Source organism: Gopherus flavomarginatus, chromosome 2, assembly GCF_025201925.1.
Source record: "Gopherus flavomarginatus isolate rGopFla2 chromosome 2, rGopFla2.mat.asm, whole genome shotgun sequence".
Lineage (NCBI taxonomy): Eukaryota > Metazoa > Chordata > Testudines > Testudinidae > Gopherus > Gopherus flavomarginatus.
Window position 1 is genome coordinate 80,087,333 of NC_066618.1, and position 21,208 is coordinate 80,108,540.

At 45.7% G+C, this 21,208-nt stretch overlaps 1 protein-coding gene across 18 annotated transcripts in view; it reads left to right on the forward strand.

Annotated features, from left to right (window-relative positions):
• Positions 1-19,551, forward strand: part of NOD1 (nucleotide binding oligomerization domain containing 1) — a 94,480-nt gene extending 74,929 nt beyond the window's left edge. For 16 of the 18 annotated variants that reach the window (XM_050938338.1, XM_050938333.1, XM_050938327.1 and 13 more), the window contains 8 exons: positions 1,692-1,775; positions 3,050-3,133; positions 4,744-4,830; positions 6,240-6,323; positions 11,572-11,655; positions 12,586-12,669; positions 14,468-14,551; positions 16,469-19,551. In XM_050938338.1, the coding sequence (XP_050794295.1) occupies positions 1,692-1,775; positions 3,050-3,133; positions 4,744-4,830; positions 6,240-6,323; positions 11,572-11,655; positions 12,586-12,669; positions 14,468-14,551; positions 16,469-16,541 (664 nt within the window). In that variant the 3' untranslated portion in view covers positions 16,542-19,551. The remainder of the gene's footprint in view (positions 1-1,691; positions 1,776-3,049; positions 3,134-4,743; positions 4,831-6,239; positions 6,324-11,571; positions 11,656-12,585; positions 12,670-14,467; positions 14,552-16,468) is intronic. The other 2 variants (XM_050938340.1, XM_050938341.1) reach the window with 2 other exon arrangements.
• Positions 19,552-21,208: the final 1,657 nt, after the last annotated feature.

Consider the following 21,208-nt stretch of genomic DNA (forward strand, 5'->3'; position numbering starts at 1 on the left):
TTTGGGTGTGTGTGTGGAAGGTAGAATAGCAATAGGGACCAGCTGTGTGAATTTTGAATCCAGATTGCAAAAAATACCACCAGAAGTTTGGGGTGTTTAGGTCTGTGGTCTTAATTTGGGTCCATCTCAGATTATGTCTTGAAAGTGGTCCAGGTTCTGTGAAAAAGTACCAGGGGTGGGGTGGGATGGTGAGGGGAGCAGGGAAGGAGAAGTACTTGCTGGTAGTACTTCCCTGACATGAAAATTTGCTAGAGCCTGTCCTGGCTTTAAAATATGGCAGTGGGAGGAATCTGCCATTCAAAGCAACTGCTGATCAGAGCAGTGTGCCTTTTGTGTTAACATGGCTCATCCTGACATGAGGACTGTCATTTCCATTTGTTAATTCCTAGAGAACAGAAAATGACATTTGTAACAACCCAAACCTAATTTCACAGTGAGTCATTTGAAAAGAAGCAGACGCCTCTGATCTGTAGAAGTTGAGCCAGATTCTCTCTACTGATCAGTGCAGCTGAGTGAGCAAGCTACCAACCTCCTGGAATAAGCAGAAGTGGCTTGGCAGCAGGGCGTTCTCAGGGCTTGTCTGCATGGCAGCACAGTGTGGACTCTGGGGTTGTGAATTGCATAGTATGCAAACAGCTTGTGCTGTAACCGCCCTGTGCAGACTCTGCTGGCATGAACAAAAATCTACTTGCTTCTCATTACCTTTTAATTCATGCCAGCAGGATCTGCATGGGGCTGTTACAGCACAACATATTAGTGTGCTCTACAGTTCACACCCTTAGGGTCTGCAGTGCACAGTTGTGTAGACAAATCCTTGGCATTGGAGCTTGCTCCAGAAATGGCACTGGTCAAAAATTTTCCACTGGATCAGTTTTATGTTGGAAAATGCTGATTTGTTGAAATGTTTCACAGGAACATGTTGATTTTGATGACATTTAACAGAAAAATGTCTAAACTATTCATTTTGATAAGGTCAAAACAATTCTTTTTCTGTCCCTTCAATTCCTGTATTATGAATTAGAATATAAAAACCAAAATAATAAAGTTTGAAATAAAATGTTCTGATTTTTCTGAAACAAAATATCTTGGAGCATTTTGTTTCATGACAAAAATTCAGTGTTTTGACTTTTTGTCCCAATACAGGGCAAAAAAGAAATTTCAAAATCTCCTATGGGATAGAAATTCTGTCTTTTGACCATAGTTCACTAGTGCATATATGTCATGGCCTTCAGAACATGCTTCTATACTCATCTGTTTTCTAGCCTTTCACTGAGTATGGGCAGGGTTGATTAGATGACTGGTGGCCCATTGAGGAGCTGGGTTTTGCTGGGATAGGTATTGTTGCGGGGATGCCAAGTAGAGCATCTTCCGTAATTATAATGAACTGTGGGAAAACGGGGATCTGTCTTTGGTCTGTTGATCTACTGAATGTATTTGTTTTTAACTCCATGTACGGCATACAGAGCCTTAGCTGCGAGCTCTGTTTTTTTTAAAGTGCAAGTTTTAAAAACTGAATTCACATTTCTGTTAATGGCTTTAATATATTAAGGTCTGATGCTCTGTTAAAATGTCAGAGGAAGATGTGTAGATCTGCAGCAATCCATGAAGAGGAGGCCATAGAATATCCTGTGGCCAGTGAACCCTTCAGAATCTGACTAATCAGCCATCGATTCCCTTCTTTCTTCCTTTAGGCTGAGTGTTAATCAGATCACAGATCATGGAGTAAGAGTACTATACGATGAGCTCTCCAAGTACAAAATTGTGACTTACCTGGGGTATGTATGAGTTACGAACAGCGCAAGAGATAATGTTACATTACAGCACCTTTCATCCTGAATGATCCCTCAACGCTAATAGCACTAGCAAGGACAGGATGGAAACTCAGGCCCCTTTGGGTTATGTCTACATTGCAGTAAAAGACCTGGGGCTGGCCTGGGACAGCTGTCGTGGGGTTGCAGGGCACCACCTGAGCTTGCATGTTTATACTGCAATTTTATAGCCCTGTAACCTGAGCCCCCAGATCCTGAGTCAGCTGACCTGGGCCAGCCACAACTGTGCCCACGGGTCTTTTATCGCAGTGTAGACATACCCTTAGTTTACTGAACCTTACCATGGCAGGTTTTGTAAGGCACCGTTTTATGTCACAGTGTAGTGAGATGTGATGCAGGTGTCCGTGTGACAGCACAGCAGGAGAGGGACAGCCAATCCCCCATACAGCAGTTCTTCTCCTGTCCTTGATCATAGGATGGATTCCTACAAAGGGCAAAGCTTGCTCATGTTGTAATGCTGATCAGGTATGTTCAGTTTTGCAGCTAGAACTTGACCTCCTTTGTCTCTATCCACCTCTAGTTAAGTCATTTCTTTCTTCTATACAAAGTAAATATAGCTTACAAGAGAGAGGGGGAGTGGAAGGGTCATCTTTCAAGGGGTCATGTTTACTGGATCCTTTTGTATAACCACACTTACCCATGCAGGAAGCAGCGGTTTCCTTAAAGACCTAAAAGAACATCAGTTTTTGGTCAAGTTTGGGCTGGTGGGCTTGTTAGCCTTTACTCGCTACTTTTGGTTAAATAGTGGCATGAAAAGTGAATTTAAGTCTCAAGAATTGCTTTCTTCCACCAATGCCCTGTTCCCAGTGTGCCTCCTCAATAATCCGACCTTGCAATGAAAGGAACAGGATGTATTTCAGAGAGCTTTCATGAATCTAATAAAAGAATGAGCACGTATTTTGCATGCTCACTGGTTTCATAACTTTTATGTAAAAGTATTTTCATATTGGCACCAAAAAATGGGAGCTGGGTTTGCTGGAAGAGATCATTTACGTTTCTTTTTATATATAAACACCTTCCTTCAAATAAATCCCAGTCTGGTCTTAAATTTTATAGCTCTTTATTAAATTATTATCCCCATCACTAGAAAGAAATACTTTAATCTTTATATAGGACCCTCATAAAGACAGATACTTTGTGTGTATCAAAACCATCCAGGTTGTATATATTCAGGTAACAGCAGAAATAATCTGTTTTTACCAATGTGATTTTTCTTTAAGCTTGTACAACAACCAAATTACTGATGTGGGAGCGAAATACGTTGCAAGACTCATTGAAGAATGTTCAAGCCTCACATATGTTAAGTATGTCCAGGATTTTTCCTTATTATGCTCCATGGTACCATAATTAGGGTACATCAACTTTAAAGAGAGAAAGAGAAAAGTTTCTTACTTGAATAAAAGAAAACACGTGCAGATTGAACAAAAGGAGATTTGCGAAGTTATGTACTTCCTTATAATAATCTGACAATGATTGCTCTGCATGCATTCCTTTAATGCTTAATCTTTACTAAAGACTGCTTTGCTCCCTGGTGCAAAGGGTCAGCACAACACTCCACTTAGGTCAGGCCTGCACAACATGCGGCCCGGGGCTCACTGTGCGGCCTGTGAGGTGAGTAGGCAAGCGGTGGGTGAGGGAGGGGGGCTGAAGGGGCAGGCAGGCAGTGGCAGGGGGTGAGGAGGCGAGCCGGGGGGAGGGGGAGGGGCTGAGGAGGCGAGCAGGCGGGCAGTGGCGGCAAGCGGGCAGACGGGCAGTGGCGGAGGCTGAGTAGGCGAGCCAGGGGGGTGGGGGTGGGTAGGTGAGCTGCGGGGGGGGGGGGGGGGGGGGGGGGGAGGCTGAGAAGGCGAGCGAGGAGTCAGTGGCTGACCTGTTCTACTGATCTGGTCTGGCTCCCATCTCCTCTCCAGGGATTGCAGCAGTCTGGAGGTGTTGCCTTCCACGCCTTCCTCAGTCACACCTCATTCATTCAACAGGGCAATTGATTACAAAGTGGGGGAAGATCTTATTCTACTTCTAGCAAAAAGACATTTTTCTTTTACCTTAATTATTCTACCTTAGGGGCCCGCTATAACATATTACCAAGGTTCAATATCGCTGTTCCGGTGGGGCAGTGCTGGGGAAGGAGGGTTTGTTTCCACAGGGCGGGCGGTTCTGGATGGGGGGAGTATTTCAGGGGAGCTGAAACATCCCTCAGCTGTTTTCTTTAGAGTAATATGGCCCTCACTGCTTTACAAGTTGTGCAGGCCTGACTTACGTCCTATTTTGAGTACTGGAGAGGGACTTTACTAGGTCATAAACCTTATGCTGGGGCCTCTGCATAAGATTACATTTCCCTCATTGTAACTAGTTTCAGGTTTGTGTAGGCCTGACCGTTTCATAAGTAAAGGGAAGGAATGTATTCCGGTATTGCATTTCAATGAAGGAACTACCAAAAGTCAAATGGTGAACCATTATCATTGTTTACAGGGAACTTCCGCAAAGATAGAATGCCTAGCCATACACAATGCCAGTTTTCATCCTCAGGTTGTCACGTTAACTTGTCACGTAATTTTTTTTTACCATATAAAGTGAAAAGAAGCAACAGAAGCAATGTGAGCTAGTGGAGTGAACACAGTACTGGGAGCCAAGAACTCTTGAATTCTAGTCATGGCTCTGCTGCTAACTTGTGCCGCCTCAGGCCTAAATTTTGCAGCCTAAAATGATTACTTTTGCTCTGATACCTTGTAACTGAAAGTTTAAATGTGTACAACATTTTAGTCCATGGAAATTTGCAGTAGCCATAATTGACCTCCATCATTATCTACTATAGGAGTTGGCTGCTAGGGTCAGTGTCTAAGCTGGGGTTCAAATATAGATGTATAGATGAGCTGGGTTTTTTTAAAAGCTGCATCTTAACAGTGAATATATTTTTAAGCAGAATAGGAGCAAACAAGATAACCACGGAAGGAGGGAAATGTCTTGCCCTTGCTATCCAGAAGAGCAAAACGATGTATGACATTGGGTAAGTAAAGTTAGGTACTGCCTGGCAGGAGTCTAAACATGGTGTCGGCTGGGGCTGGCAAAGGAGCTATGACAGTTTGCAGCAGCTGAAGAACTGACCTACTGCGTGTAGGAATAGCAGCTTCCAGAGGGCCAGGGCCCGATTAATATATAGGTAAACTAGGCATGTGCCTGTGGTCTAAATTCACATGGAGGGCCCAAAATCATAGGCCAGTGTCTTTTCCCACAGCTGCCTCCTCCTTGACCTGCCCAGGGGGCATCGACCACTGCAGCAGCACCCTCCACCCCAGCCTGGTGCAGAGGGGAGGCCCCAGAGTGGGGGAGGAGATGGAGAGTGAGCCCCCTCTGCACTCACCCCACTGCAGCAGCTTCTGTTCTATGGGGCTGGACCCAGCTCCCTGCTGTGGGCATTGTGACCACGAGGTTTGGCCCAGCCACGAGGAGGAGTTGTCATCTCAAGAGCAGACTGCCAACGGAGGTTCCCGGTGATTTTAGTCGCCCTGGTGGCAGTCTGCTATTGAGATGCCAACAACTCATCTGGCCTGGTATGGTGATAACAGAATTATCACCATTTTATTTTCACACGTTACTGAGGATGGAGAGCCCGCAGGGCTGCTTTAGTATCCACCTCCATTCCAGGCCTGGCCCTTGCACTGACGTGGGGCTGAAGTGGGCACAAGGAGCTTCTTCCCCTATACACATCCTGCCTGGGTTGGGCAAGGGCCAGGTACAGTGGCAGTCTCTGCATGCAGGGTAACAGAGAGACTGTGCTAAGCACCCTAAAGGGGGCAGGGAAGAGATAGGATGATAGTCCCTCCACCACACCAGCTCAGAGCAGGATCAGCGTGCATGGAAAAGTATCCCCTAAAGAGGTGTAGCTGCAGGTGGATCCCAGCTCAGTCCAAGAAACACTCCCACTCAGGCAAACTATCTCCCAGTGCTCCCTGTGGGCTGCACCTTTACAGAATTGAACCCTCAGTGCTCAGTCCTGTAAGTGATTGGGAATCGGGCGACTCTAGGTATTTTGCCGCCCCGAGCATGGCAGGCGGGCTGCCTTTGGCGGCTTGCCTGCGGGAGGTCCCGCGGATTTGGCGGCACACCTGCGGGAGGTCTGCCAAAGCCGCGGGACCAGCTGACCCTCTGCAGGCATGCCGCTGAAGGCAACCTGCCTGCTGCCCTCATGGCGACCGGCAGAGCGCCCCCTGTGGCTTGCCGCTTCAGGCATGTGCTGGTGCCTGGAGCCGCCCCTCGTGGGAATGGAACCTGCAAGGATCAATGGGAGTGAAGGGGGTCAAGTCCCTCACGGGCTTGGATCCCTGGTCAGTACTATAAGGTTACTGGTGGGGGAATCTGATAAGGATGACGCTAGATCCTTGTTCTTTATTTTTCTCTGTTTTCTTTCCTTGCCAGGATGTGGGGTAACCAGGTGGGAGATGAAGGAGCAAAGGCATTTGCAGAAGCGCTGAGGAATCACCCCTCCTTAACAAATGTGAGGTAATAAATCGGCTTTAGAGAACACCTGCCTTTCTAATGGGCTTTGAAATCAGAGCTGATCTGGAGAGGCTTTGTCTGCAAAGTGTTTGGTAATGGAGCCTTTCCTCTGTAGGCTAACAGGTCCCTGAGTCAAACAAGAGGCTAGCCTGAGATCTGGGATCAGGTGGGATTTTCAGTCACAATGCAGGTTGTCATTTGTATGTCTGTCATTTTCTCTTTTCATAATGCTCCAAGTTACAGCCTAGGGCCTGCTTCTCTGCTGCCTTGCACCATCAATGCTCCCGTAAACCCATTTTCCATTCTCATTTGGTAGCACTTGGCACCTACTTTGTAATGGTGCAAATGACTGCACACATCGCAAGGTGATGGAGAAATAGGCCCCTGGTGCACTGCATACTAGTAAAACCTGCTCTCTTGAGGAGAAACATGCAGTTTCTGTACTATTTCTTAGGCTATGTCTACACTAGAGACCTTACAGTGGCACAGCTGTACTGATACAGCTGCGCCGCTGTAAGATCTCCCATGTAGCCGCTCTATGCTGATGGGAGAGGTCTCTCCCATTGACGTACTTAAACCGTTCCCAATGAGCAGTGATAGCTCTGTCAGTGGGAGAGTGTCCACACCGGTGCTTCTGTGGGGGTCACTTATGTCGGTCAGGCAGGTGTTTTTTCACACCCCTGAGTGACGTGTGTTTTGCCGACAAAAGTGCTAGTGTAGACATGGCCTTAGACTGTAAACTCTACAGGACAGGGATCATGTTCTGGTTAAGTGTTTGCACAACAGGGCTACCAGAGTATAAATAATAGTGATCCATGAGACAGTGTTGGTTATGAAGTTCAGTATCTAAGCTTGAAACTAGTATCGGAAAGCACTAAAATATTTGAAGTTGGCAATGTGATATGTGGGGAAGCTAGACTTGTAAATCTCATCACTTCAACTCATACCTATTTGTGTTAATGTTTTCAATTCTTGCTGTGAATTTTAAAATAATTTTCATGGCCACTTCCACCCAGTTTCAGTGCATGCTCTCCGTCTGTCCGTCCGTCCCCCCCTCCCCGCTTCTCCCTGCCTGTTTTTTTAGCTCAGTTACTTTCATTTTGTCTCCCAGTTACACTAAACTCCATGACCCTCTCTTGAAAGAGCAAATATCCTTGCTTGCTTTCCCCACAAGATGGTGCACTTCACTAGTTTCTTCAGTACAGAAACAGGGAGCGTGGTTAAGACATTCTGGATCTCTGGAGAGCTCACTGCTGCTGTCTCAGACTATCAGTGATTTCATAGCTAGAGCTCTGCCCGGTTTTCTCTGAGCAGATGACTGCCTGAAACAAAACGAAATGATGAACAGCTGCAGCGACCTAGATTTTTGTTCAAATATAAAAGCTACCTAAGCGAGCCTTCTCCTCACTGCACAATTCCTCTAGAAGTCTTATCTCAAGTGTGATACACCTTGAGCCAGCATTAAGCTGGGTTCTGCTTGCCTGGCACTCTTACTCTGGAACAAATTTGTTCATGCATTTAGTGCTTACAGAAGCAAATACGATGATATGCACTGGCAAGCTGCCGTCATTGCATGTGCAGTATGAATTCTGCCTTTGCACCTGCCTCATTCTTAGAACCATAGGGTTAGAGGGGACCACAAGGCTCATTTGGTCTAACCTCCTGCCGAGATGCGGGATTTGTTGTGTCTAAACCATGCAAGACAGATGGCCATCCGGCCTCCTTTTGAAAACCTCTAGTGAAGGAGCTTCCACAAGCTCCCTAGGCAGTTTGTGCCATTGCTCTGCTGTTCTTACAGTTAGAAAGTTTTTCCTGAGATTTAATCTAAATCTGCTGTGCTGTTGTTTGAACCCATTGCCTCTTGTCCTGCCCTCTGTGGCAAGAGAGGACAACTTTTCTCCAACTTTAAAATATTTGAAGGCCTCTGTCTTGCCATCCTTTAATCTCCTCTTTTCCAAACTAAACATACCCAGTTCCTTCAGGCTTTGCTCATATGGCTTGAGTTCCATCCCTTTGATCATCTTTGTCACTGGCCTCTGGATCTTTTCCAGTTTCTCTACATCCTTCCTATACATTGGTGACCAAAATTGGGCACAGTACTCCAGCTGAGGCCTAACCAGCACTGAGTAGAGTAGTACTATCACCTGCTGTGACTTGTATGCTATGCCTCTGTTAACGTAGTCTAAAATTGCATTTGCTTTTTCTGTAACAGCATCACATTGCTGACTCATGTTGAGGTTGTGATCCACCACAACTCCCAGATCCTTCTCAGCAGTGCTGCTGCCAAGTCAGTTATCCCCCATTCCGTATTTGTGCATTTGGTTTTTCTTCACCAAGTGTAGCACCTTACATTCGTCTTTGTTGAATTTCAGCTTGTCGTCTATAGCCCAGTTCTTCAAATTATCAAGATCCCTCTGAATTCTAGCTCTATCCTCCAATGTTTTGGAAACTCCCCTTTAGCTTTGTGTCATTTACAAATTTGATCAGGATGCTGTCTATATAATCATTCTTAATTTATAGTTCTTAAATTAGCAGTTTACATTCTGAACCTAGAGTACTTTAATCTTGTTTCATCTATTGAATATCCATTAGTGTCAGTGGTGGGTTTTATGCAAAGTTTAAGGGTAGATGAAGAGGGCCCTAAAATAATTTTTGTTTCAATCTTTTAGCATGTCATCATTTTACTTAGGTCCAGTCATCACAGGTGCTGAGTATCTGCAGTTTCCCTGTGGTCAGTCAGAATTCCAGGTGCGTGGCCCCTTCAGAATTCAGGCTTTTAACTAGACTAATCACTAATCATCATGGACTTTAATGAAGAAGTGTGCTTGCTTGCACATCATTGATTGGAACATAAGAATAACCTTATCAGGCCAGACCTTTAGTTTGGAATCCTGCCTCTGGCAGCAACCAATTGCTGCTTCAGGGTTTGTCTACACACTGAGGTTACACTGGTCTAACTTAATGTTGGTTTAGTTAAACTGCTCCACTTACCTGGTTCATACCAGGGAAATTGATGATTCAACCAGTGAACCACATTCAAGGTTCTTTGTAGGACTGAATCTCAGTTGTTTGCCAGCTGACATTCCTGATGCAATGCCTCCCCCCAACATTTGAGCCATCGGGCTAGCCCTGAGAGTACTGCAGATAAGTGTTGACGGATTGTCCTCAGCCAAATGCAGCATCATCAGCAATTCTTATAACTGACCCATCCATGCGCGTACCTGGCTTTGACTTGTCACACCGTTCATGGACCCTTCTGAACCTGTTTTGAACAAGGGTCAGTTTGCACCCAGCCTTTACACGTAGGGCTAACGAGAGGATCCCACGCATGGTTGTGGCCCATGCACACAATGTCACACATCACTGACAACTACCCTCTGACCAGATTTGATGGTGATCAGAAGCCTCTGGCGCTTGGCTGATGACGCTTCTGCAAATAGGCTTGGCAAGCTCTGCACCCAATAAGAAGAAATCAACCAGCGACACTTGTGTGTGTGGCTCCTCTTGTATAGGTCTGTCTGCTTCTGGCCACACTGCTCTCCCCTCAGCCTCCAAAGCAGCTGCAGCTCTGGGGCTGGCAGGCAGCAGAGAACCAGAGCGGGCTGCGGCCGCACCACCTGGCCCGCTGGAGCACGCTGTGACTGTGTCGCCCAACGCGGCCTGCTGGAACATGCTGCGGCTGCACCACCTGATCTGGCCCGCCAGAGCAGGCTGTGGCTGCGCTGTCCAGCCTACTGGGGCAGCTCCAGCCAGGCCAGAGTCATCCTCCCCTGGCTCTCCCCAGATAAGGTGGGAAGGGATGGAATGGGGAGAGTGTGGGGGTCCTGGGCTAGGGGTGGGGCCATGTGAGGGGTGGTCACAGGGTTTACTCCCTTGACCCCCAGCTTCCCCCCAAAAAACATTTCCCCACCAGTTGCTGTCCCAGCCCGTCAGGGTAAGCAGCTGGTGCACCAGGACACTTTGTTTACTTAGGTTTACCTCCGTGCCTGCAACGCTTAAGGTAAACAAACCATCTTGGCCCAGCAGCGGCTGGCTTATCCTGATGGCCCAGGAGCCAAAGTTTGCTGACGCCTGAATTACAGGATTGGCTTATGAATGGGTCATAAAAATTTTCCATTTTTACTTATCCATCTTGGGGGGGGGGGCGGGGGGTTTGGCTTATAAACGAAGCGGCTTATGATTGAGTATATACGGTAAGTGGTTGCCCAGTCCTGGGCAGCTAGCTAGCACAAGGCCTAATCTCACTGGTCATCCCTGCAATAATGCCAGCTCATGTTTAGCTTTTAGAGGGACTTAGAAGAGCTGCTTTTTAAAGACCTGAAACTTGGAGCTTAGTATTAGGCAGATACTCTTACCAATGTGTAGCTGAAGATAGGGTTTTTAAATCTTTCCCTCTATCCTCTGCACTGAAAACTGTGTGTATGTATAATTAAGGCTATGTTTTAGTCATGAGTATTTTTAGTAAAAGTCATGGACAGATCATGGGCAGTAAACAAAAATTCACAGCCCGTGACCTGTCCATGACTTGTACTATATACCTGACTAAATCTTGGAGGCTCTGGCTTAGTGGACGGCCTAGGGGCACCGCAGGTGCTCTGGGGTGGGAGGGCGGCCTGGATGCTGGGGGAGGGGAGGATGGCATGTGGCCTGGGACCCCTGCTACAGCTGGGGGAGTGGCGGCATGTGGTTTGGGACCCTCACTGGTGCTGGGGGAGGCAGGCGGTATGGCCCAAGACTGCCCCAGCAGTGGCCAGTGCAGCTGGCCCAGGGGCTGCCCGAGCTGCTCAGGTGGCCCCGGGCCAGATGCACCAGCTGCTGCAGAAGTCCTGGAAAGTCATGGAATCCGTGACAGATTCGCAGCTTTATGGTTGGCTGGGTCCCTGGTGGTTTGGGGTTTTTTTGGATTAGCTACTGGTGGAGATGGCACTGGTGCCAAAAACATTTTCCACCATGGCACTCAAAGCCACCGGTCACAATTCTGCTGTCAGTCCTGTAAGTACAACTCTCTGATGCCAAACCTTGTGACCTGTTTAACTGAGGGCAGAGTTGGACCCAGGCTGTACAACAGTAACAGAGCATGTAGTTAAAATGCTCCGCTTGTAAAGTCTTAATTAGTTAGTTTGTAGAGCCCTTTGAGCATGTAAATCACTCTCTATATGCTCTGTATTAGGATTGATTAAAAGATAATTCAGGCTTTTTGTAAAATGGAGATGCTGGCTATTTTTATATATTCCTCTCTCTTGTTTCCCAGTCTTGCATTCAATGGCATCACGCCAGAGGGAGGCAAAAGCATTGCCGAAGCTTTGAAGCACAACAACACCGTGAAAATATTTTGGTAAGCAATATCCCTTCATTCTATGGAAATATCTGCCCCCTTGCTCATTGTTAATGGGTTGCAAAGGGAAGCTGCAACTTATGTTTACTTTCTCATTGGAAAATATTGATCATTTCACTTTAGAATGGGTGCAAAGGTAAAGGACGATTATGTGTTCTTTATGACAGGTCTTTTCCATAGCTGCGTTGGAGTGCTAGCTCTTATCTAACCGGCGCAGGAATGTCTCCTCGAGCTGGGAATCACACCCCCAGCTTGAAGTATAGACATCTCTTTAGGCTAGGTCTACACTTCACTTTCATCAGTATAACTGCGTTGCTCAGGGGTGTGAAAAATCCACACCCCTGAGCAATATAGTTATACCAACCTAACTCCAAGTGCAGATAGTGTTGTGTTAACGGGAGGGCTTCTTGTGTTGGCTTAGCTACTGCCTCTCATGGTAGTGGATTAACTGCCCTCCTGCTGGCATAATAATGCTTTCAGTGGAGTGCTACAGCAGTGCAGCTGTGCCACTGCAGCTTTTTATGTGTAGACCTGAGTCTTGTCTCCTAGCACTTTTGTTACGTGAGACAAGTTTTTTGTTTCTGTTCCCACAGCCTTCGTGGCTTCTCTAATGCTACTTTCATTCTGGACCTGTCTGTCTTCCAGTGCATTGTATCTACCTTCTCATACACAGCCCCGTCCCATTCTGCAAGGCACACAACTGCTAACCCATGTCACCGCCCCAGTGTTAATAAAAATCTAGTAGGTAGTCTCTTTGCCTCTCCTGCCTTCTGTCCAGGGGGTGGGTGTGTCCAGTCTTCTTAAGCTGCTCAGGACAGGAACTATTTGTGGCTTGTCCAAAGCTGAGTGCACTGTCAGCTCTTAAATAATTGAGCAGCAAATGTTAAAATGGTCAACAGAGTTTCTGAACAAACTGTCTCTCCTAATTAGGTTGACTAAAAATGCGATAGATGACGAAGCTGCAGCGAGTTTTGCAGAGATGCTGAGAGTCAACAAGAAGCTAGCGCATTTATGGTGAGTTAATTACATTTAGACAAGGTGGCTCTTTGTCAGCCATCACATAAAAACTTCAACTTCCAAGTCTATGCAGGTCCCAGTGAGCCATCTTTGCAATGCCTGGACGTGTTCGGGCACTCCTGGGCTACGTGGGTGACAAGTGAAACTGAGCTGCTGCTTTGCTTTTTTTTGTTTTAAACTTTTGAAAAAACATGCATAAAGTTAGGCACCTGAATCTGCATTTAGATACCTCAGTAAACGTCCTGAGCACTTGCAGCTCTTATTGCAAAGAGTGGAGGCTCTGGGGAATCACCACCTCTGAAAGCAAAAACGGGCCCTGATTTAGGGTGCTTAGCTTTTAAGCAAATACATTTGAACATTTTGGCCATAGTTTATTATAAATCTGCCTTAAAATAGTGGGAGCACAGCACCCTTTGGGTCAGAGCGGGCACAGTGGCTCAGTAAAGCATGGGTGCTGCTGCCAGTAGACAAGTTTATATCCTGCCTTTCTTGGTTAAGCTACCTGATGCTTTGAAATGGCAAATTGACCAGGGTAGATATTTGTACTTGAGACGGAGCCAGATATTCTTCCAGTAGCTGAAAGCACTCTCAACACTTCAATTTGTTGGCCAAGTTCAGAAAGTTCTTCAAGGCAATTCTTCCTTTTCTCCCCACTGAGAGAGATTTTTGAGAATTAATTTGATTTTCTAACTGAGTCCTGAATCTCTGCCAATCCCGGGATCTTAGAGTATGTGTGGCATATCATGACAAGCTACAGGGTGGGTGGTGTTCGCCTCAGCTGAGTATTTTTACAATATTTCAGCAGGGGGTAGCTTTTGAATTTGAGACAACAGTTCTACTCTAGAGCAGTTAATGCGGATCCCATGCTGTCTCCTTTTCTATTCTTATGTCTTTTGTATCTTTCAATTTCAACTCTTATATCAAGTGTGATTTATAACTAGTGAGTGATCATCTTACCTATATATTACTGCAGCTACATTTCTGTCTAGTCTATGGCTTGATTATGACGAACTCCATTTGGAATTAATACCTGTACTCATAACTAATTTGCTGTGAACAATACATGGTGCACACTTTTCCCGCCGGCCCACACAAGGGGGAACATATTGACCTTATTTCATCCCTGGCATAAGCGGTGACAACTCCTGTTGACTTCACTGGGAGTTGCATTTGCTGACACTATGGCTGTTTGGTGCAGTGTCTCCAAAGAGATCCCAATCCTTGCCAGCATGATACTCAAGAGACTCCAATCCATTTAGAATTTCATTTGGATTGCTCACATGGCAAATAGTGACCACTAAACACCCAGCCTGCCCCAGGATTTATGCACAAAATTGGTCTGCTATTCCATGAAGAGTCCTTATTAAGTAGAAAATATAATTAAAGCAACAGAGTGAAGAACTTTTCATGTATCAATAGATCCAGTGTTCATAATTCCACACTGATAGTAATGAGCTCCCACTTACCAAACAGCAGATGTATCATCAATTGCATAATTCAGCTCACTAACCCTGAAACACACACGCAAACACTTTAAAATCAAGAGGCTCTAAGATTCTTGGTTTTGCAGGTAGTAGCACAGCTGTTGGGAAGATTGTCAGATGCTAGCATGCCATCCATGCAGATGGTAATCAGAAACTACCTCTTCTTGGCAAACAGTTAACCCTGCTCATCAGTGTCAAGCAGAGCTTACCTCCCACTGTTGATTTCTGCATCAAATACCCCAAGTGTGCAAGAGAGGGGATGCTACAAGTCAGAGCTAAACAGTTCGTTTGACATGGTGCTTTATTCTTAGGCTTATCCAGAATCAGATTACAGCCAAAGGGGCCAAATACCTCAGCGAAGGTCTCCAGGAGAACACAACCATTAAAGAAATCTGGTAAGATCCCACTCTTCAAAGGGTTGCTTTGTAACACTTTCCTTTCAGATGCTTTGATCATATGACACTTGAAGTAAATCAGAATTTAGAGCAGAGGATCTTGATTTTTTTCTTTCTGAGGCCCTCTTCTTTCCCCCTCTCCCCCCAACCAAATGCTATAAAAATTCTACGGCCCACTTGTGCCACAACTGTTTTTCTGCATATCCAGTGGATTAAACATCAAGGCTGGCATAACAGGATAGATAGCAGGGCTGTTACCTGGGGTCCCACAAAGCAAAGTTGCGTGTGCTTTCTGCCCTTAATCCCAGTGAGCCCTGGACTCCTGGTTGAGAGCACATTTCTAGGCGGGGATCTTGTATCTCCAGCCTGTGGGATTTAGATTTTGAAGGACCCGCCCCTTCCAACACTTACACCTCTGCTTTGCTCATGTGCGCAGTCCCTTTGGCTTCAATCTGATCGCTTTCCTGGAGAAAGCAAAGCACATGCATAAGTGTTTGATGAATCAGGGCCTAATTTTGTAGCCTGAGTTCTGTTTGATCTGAATATTATTTTCAAGCTTTCTTCAACATGTTTCTGCTACCAAGGAGCCAAAGCCAGACAAGCAGGTGATGGCTGCATTTAATTAACATTAATAATTTGGTTCACAGAATTTGTGCTTTGATTTTCTTTTTTCAGACAGCATTCCATGCACAGTCAAGGTGCTAAGCTACCAGGAGATTAACTTTTTGTAAGATTTGCTTGTTTTAGATTAGGTAGGCATCACAAGCCACTTATGTTTTGAGGCAGAAAGCCAAAGCCTGTTCCTTCTGCCAGCTCCTAGGAGTGGAATAGTCAGTAGAATTGAGCTATTTTTAGCTCTATTTTCAGGCTGTAATTTTGTACAATGTACATTTTGTTAAAAAAAAAAATTTTTTTTTTCTTAAGTGCCAGGCCACGATGTCCCTACTTTGAAAGCTTGTCAGTCACCACCTGTGTTCCACTGCAGCAGGCATTGGGGAGGGGTTCTATTAAAGAGCTGCACTTGGGGCGTGTGGTGTGTGTACATGTTTTCTCTCACTGTTTGTCACCCACCCACCCCCTCTAATATTTTCAAACTGAAGGAAGGTTCCCAAATCTATATTTAGGTTTCTAAATAAAAGTGGTTTGTTTCTCAGAGGTGCTGAGCGGTGGTAGGATGTGAAAACCAGGCTATTTATGTACAAGGGCATAATTTTAGGCAGCAGCAATTGAAAGTGTTGACCTAAAGCAATATCACTATTAAAAAAATATACTAAAGGAAACATCCCAGCAAATTAAGTTGCCCTTAGTATATTTGCTCTGCTCAGGCAGATAAGGAATAATGAGGGCAAAAGCGGGAACAAGGCTCTGTTCATTTGGTTACACAAGATTCCCGCACCTTGGGAACCTTAGTCAGCTGGATCCCTCTTTTCATAATATAATCAAACATACCGTTCACCTCCTGGGCAGTTCAAGGCAGTAGGGGATTGTCTTACTCCAACTGCAGAGTCACCTTGACTAGCATAAAGCTAGAACATCTAATGTTGGTGGTCTAAGTTAGCCTTCTACCTTTATAATAAGGGGCCTGGGTTCTCAAGAGCACAGAGCACCCAACCAGCTCTGATTCACTTACATGGGAGCTGTTGGGTGCTCAGCACATTAGAGTGCCTAGAGAGAAACTAATTTTAGACACTACTTTTTGAAAAATCTTGCCCCGTGTGTCCATCAGAACTACAATGTGACCTAGTTACGGGGGAGCCCAGGTATGCACATTCGGTGAGTGAGTAGGACACAGAGGCCTAGGAAACTTTGATTGCCACTCCAAAGGCTTGAAAAAGCAGAAGACATGAAATTACCAAAAAGTGCAAAATAAGCAAAAATTCGTAATTTTTTGTTTCCTTTTTCTCCCCCTCATATTAGCTTAAATGGGAACCCAATCAACCAAGAAGAGGCCAAAGCCTTTGCAGAGGAAGAGCGGATTATTTGCTTTTGAGTGTGTTCTTTCCAGTTTGGACAAGCTGAGTATTACAAGTACTGTTCCAGCACTTGGAGACAGCAGGCTTACCAAGGCATCCATCTGCACTGGGGACATCAGAGCATGTAAAAGAGTCTGATTAACTGGCTTTTTAAGAACACTCTGCCCTTCCCCCACCAGCAAGGTGCCTGTGTTGTTACTCCACACTTTTGCAGAGTGGGACAGTGCCTTAGAGAACTATGTCAAATTGACTAAGCACCCTATAAAAGTGCTATGTCCGTGTAATCAAACCAAACCCCTGGCAGCTCTATGTACTTTGATACATGGATATAGATGTATTATGTAAATAAGTCTCTTTATAGCTTATTTATATGCACAATTAAGGGTGCAAGAGCCACAAGCTCACAGCCATATTCCCCAGTGGACTGAGAAAAAGCTTGTGAGCATTGGGAGATCCTGAGTAGAACTGTAAGCCATCCATGCCTGGCATTTTCTGCTGTTGCCTTCAGCATTGATACTCATTCCTGCCTGGTACCTGAGGTCTAATTTTCCCATCAACTGTCAATGGAGGTGTGGATGCTCAGAAGGGCCGGCTTAAAGCTGATTCGGCCAATTCCCCAGAATCAGGGCCTGCACCTTAGGTGCCTTTTAAAATTTTTTTTAACGCACCCTGGCAGCGGTCCGCTCCGCCGGGGTCTTCAGCAGCCCCATTCCTCTGGCCAGAGCACCGGTCAGAGCATGGCAAGCCCTGTGGCCCCACTCTCCTGACCGGAGCTCCGGCCAGAGCACGGCTGCCCCACAAACCCAGCCGGAGTGTGGCAAGCCCCACAGCCCTGCTCTTCTGCCTGGAGCCCTGGCTTGCAATCCAAAGTGCCACTGAAGACTGGAAGCACCACCCAGTGAGTACAAGCCCCAGGAATTGGGCCCCGCACTTGCTAAAGCCAGCCCTGGTGCTCAACACTCCTGAAAAGCAAGATCTTGGACTTTAGGTGTTGGTTATTTTTAATATTCCTTAGTGGAGCTAATTCACACAACCTCCCCCAGATACTCAGCAACACTCCTGCCATTTTGTTAGAATGTAATTACAGGGGCTGTCTCGATACAGACCACACAACAGTGTTCAGTTTTGGGGATTCTGGAGCTAAACCTGAAGAATTGGCCTCTAGCTTCAGATACTAGACAACTTTACGCTGGACTTACAAGGTATAAATTTTTAATAAGAATAATTAGCCACTGGCGAATCCACCCCACCCCTGTGTAAATGGTTCCATCACTGATGATTTTTAAATCAAGGTTGGATAGTTTTCTGAAAGATCTGCTCTAGGAATTATCTTACGGGAAGTTTGAGGGCCTGTGTTGTACAAGCGGTCAGACTAGATCAGGGGTTCTCAAACTGAGGGTTGTGACCTAACTGTCAGCCTCAACCCCCAAACTCTCCCTCACCTCCAGCATTTAGAATAGTGTGACATATATATAAAAGTTTTTAATTTATAAGGGGTGGGGGGATGGGACATTGCACTCAGAGGCTTGCTGTGTGAAAGGGGGCACCAGTACACCAGTTTTAGAACCGCTGGACTAGATGATCACAATGAGCCCTTCGGGCCTTGGACTCTGACAGGCTGCTGCTGGCAACACACCAACAACAAAGAGCTCCCCGCAGCATGGAGAAAGTAGAAATGAAAAACTAATTGAGTTGAGCAGAAATCTTTCCCAACAACAGGGAAGTGCTAAAAACTGTTAGCAAATGTAAGACGTCCCTGCCAGTCCTACCTGAATGAATAGAAACATTGAGAGTGGTGGTAGGAGATGGAGGGAGATTGGAATGACAAGCCACAATCGTGAGCTAGACAAGTGAGAAGCAAAATGATTTTCAGTAGGAGCCACTGATTTTGGGAGCCCAACCTGAGATGCCTTAAAGAAGCCTGATTCTCAGAGGGCAGGTGTGCAGTACTTCATGATCAGAGAGGTAGCCGTGTTAGTCTGGATCTGTAAAAGCAGCAAAGAGTCCTGTGGCACCTTATAGACTAACAGACGTTTTGGAGCATGAGCTTTCGTGGGTGAATGCATCTGAAGAAGTGGGTATTCACCCAGGAAAGCTCATGCTCCAAAACGTCCCTTAGTCTGTAAGGTGGCACAGGATTCTTTGCTGCTTTTACAGTACTTTATGAAAATCAGGTCCTTTTTACCGCATCTCAGGCACTGAAGCACCCAAACGTATTTGACTAAGCTTTTGCATAGTGTCTATGTTCCTTAATTTTCCTTTAGTTAAATACATTTTCATTCATAGATAGATTTAAAATAAAACAAAACGTGTGTATGTGCGCGCTGGATTCTCCATTTACTAACTTGCCCACCGAGCTGGGTGGGATGAAGGAATGAAGGGAGCTGTGACACAGGTTCTAGTAAAAACAAACAATCCATCCTAGATCTCAAAGTAAAAATAGTTAAATGGTTTTCTTTCTATTTTAAATCCACAACCACCTCCTTTTGGTAGCAGCACCCTCTTCTTTCCCACCCCCATTTATTCCTTTTTTCCTCAAAACACACTTTCAAACATTGTAAAGAAAAATAGTAGTATTCGTTATTTTCAGTGGGCTTTTCTCACTGGCTACTATGTCAACGATGCGGCTCTCCTCCCACGGAGGTGGAGTGATATTTCCATGTCTTCCTAGAGAAATCGGCTAACTGGAATGATTCGTGCATCTGGGCCACTGGTTACTGAAGCCGAGAGGTGCACAGTTAGACATGCAGTATATTTTAGCTGTAAAAACATCTGCCAACACAAAATATTTAAAAAACCCTGTTAAAGGCTAGTTTTCTCTTAGGCTGTGTCTACATTGGCACTTTCATTGTTAAAACTTTTGTTGCTCAGGGGTGTGAAAAATGAAAGACAAAAGTTTTAATGACAAAAAGCGCCCGTGTAGACACCACTTTGTCGGCAGGAGAATCTCCTGCTGACGAATCTACCGCTCCCTCATTAGGAGAGCTCTCTCCTGGCCACAAAGAGCAGCTACAACAGCACAGCATTAGCTACCTCTGTCTACACTGCACACCTAAGTCGCACTAAGGTCTTCCCAGTCCTTCACCAGGTGGCAGATACAACCACCACCAAGAAAGGGCGTGAGCCCAGGAGGTAGTGAGTCCCCTTAGTTCCTACTGTGCTCAGCACATCCCAGGTGGTGTTGATAGCAGAATTAAACCTAGAGCATCAGCGAGGGAAAAAACGCATTTTCATGTTCCAAGCCTTGTCCTCCTTTTGCTGATCAGTTACTGATGTGAAAATACAAAATGTCCAGGAATTTAATATGCTCGTTTGGGGCTTCTCCCTTCAGCTTCTTCTGCACTAGGATTTGACACTAGTGTTGGTGCAAACCCTGTTACATGCTTACCGTTAAAGTGTGGGTCCGATGCTGCAAGCACCTACTGAACTGCATTTGGCAGGAAATGCCTGCAGCAAAAAGGCCTTATGTTAAATCACGTGCTATAGACTGTGGGCCTGTTAAACACTCCTGTCCAATTAACTATTAGCAACAAAGGAGGAGCCACATATAGAGAGCTCAGAGGACTGCACCTTGGCTGTGGGCAGAGGTCAGGCTTTAGTGTTGTTGATTCTAAAGCCTAGCAGATTTCTGTTCCAAGTGGAGCTGTGACAGCAATTTATTTCCCGCGTTACTTCATAGCGTCAGCTTAGAGAGAACGTGGCTGCCATGCGTGGAGAAGCTTGAATTTCCTGGCACAGAGTTTTGGGCTGCACTTTTTTCTTCATAGACTTAATGGGCTATTTACAGTGAGCTCCCAAGCTATAGCTTGGCCACCTACAAAGGGGGCCTTGTTTGCCAGGTCTCTGAGAAGGACACTTAGATTGTAATTAAATACATATTTTTAAACTTGGAATGAATTTACTTAAAGTTCTTTCTACAGAACCATGTATTTTTTCATCCCTTTGTTAATAAACAGCTTTTTAAGAGCTTCTCTAGCCTGCTCCTGTGATTCATTGGGGTTTATTTCAGACCTGCCAGACACACACTGGGTAGATTCAGTCCTGGATGAGACATCGTAGCCCAGGTTACAGAATGCTATTAATGAAAATTCTTCATCTGGTGGGAAGAGCAGCTGCAGCTGCTCAGTGGGTGCACAATCAGCCCTCCTGGAGGGGATCTATAGCTGGCCAAACTGTGGGCAATACTAGCCAGGCAGAGGGCATGGGCAGAGCTGCTCAGACTGCACTGTTACAGTGCTTCACCTGTGGAGTCCTGGTCATGAGATGACCCTAGCAATCGCTGTGTGCTCCCCTTCGTCCCAGGGGTGGACTCCCCACTGGCTTAGAAAAGTGTCATTTGTACTTGGCTGGCACAGACCTAGCAGGTTTGTTAGAAACACACATCCCGGCTTTGTACAAAGACTAACACACTGGCCTTTGGAACAACCAGCTTCAACTCAGTCTCATACTTCTGCACATTCTGTCCTAACCCTGTGTTCAGAGAGAATGTTTAAAAGCTGTTTTAATACCATGAACAAGCTGACGCAAGTATCACCCAGAAACTGTTTTTAAACAAGCATTTAAGAGTTGGTTCTTAATATAAGGTCAGGATGTGTGAACTGCAGCACTGATCAGGCCTTACAGCGTCTAGTAGACGCTCTCCTTCATGTTGATAGTTGCTACTAGAAGGACAATGCACGGGGTG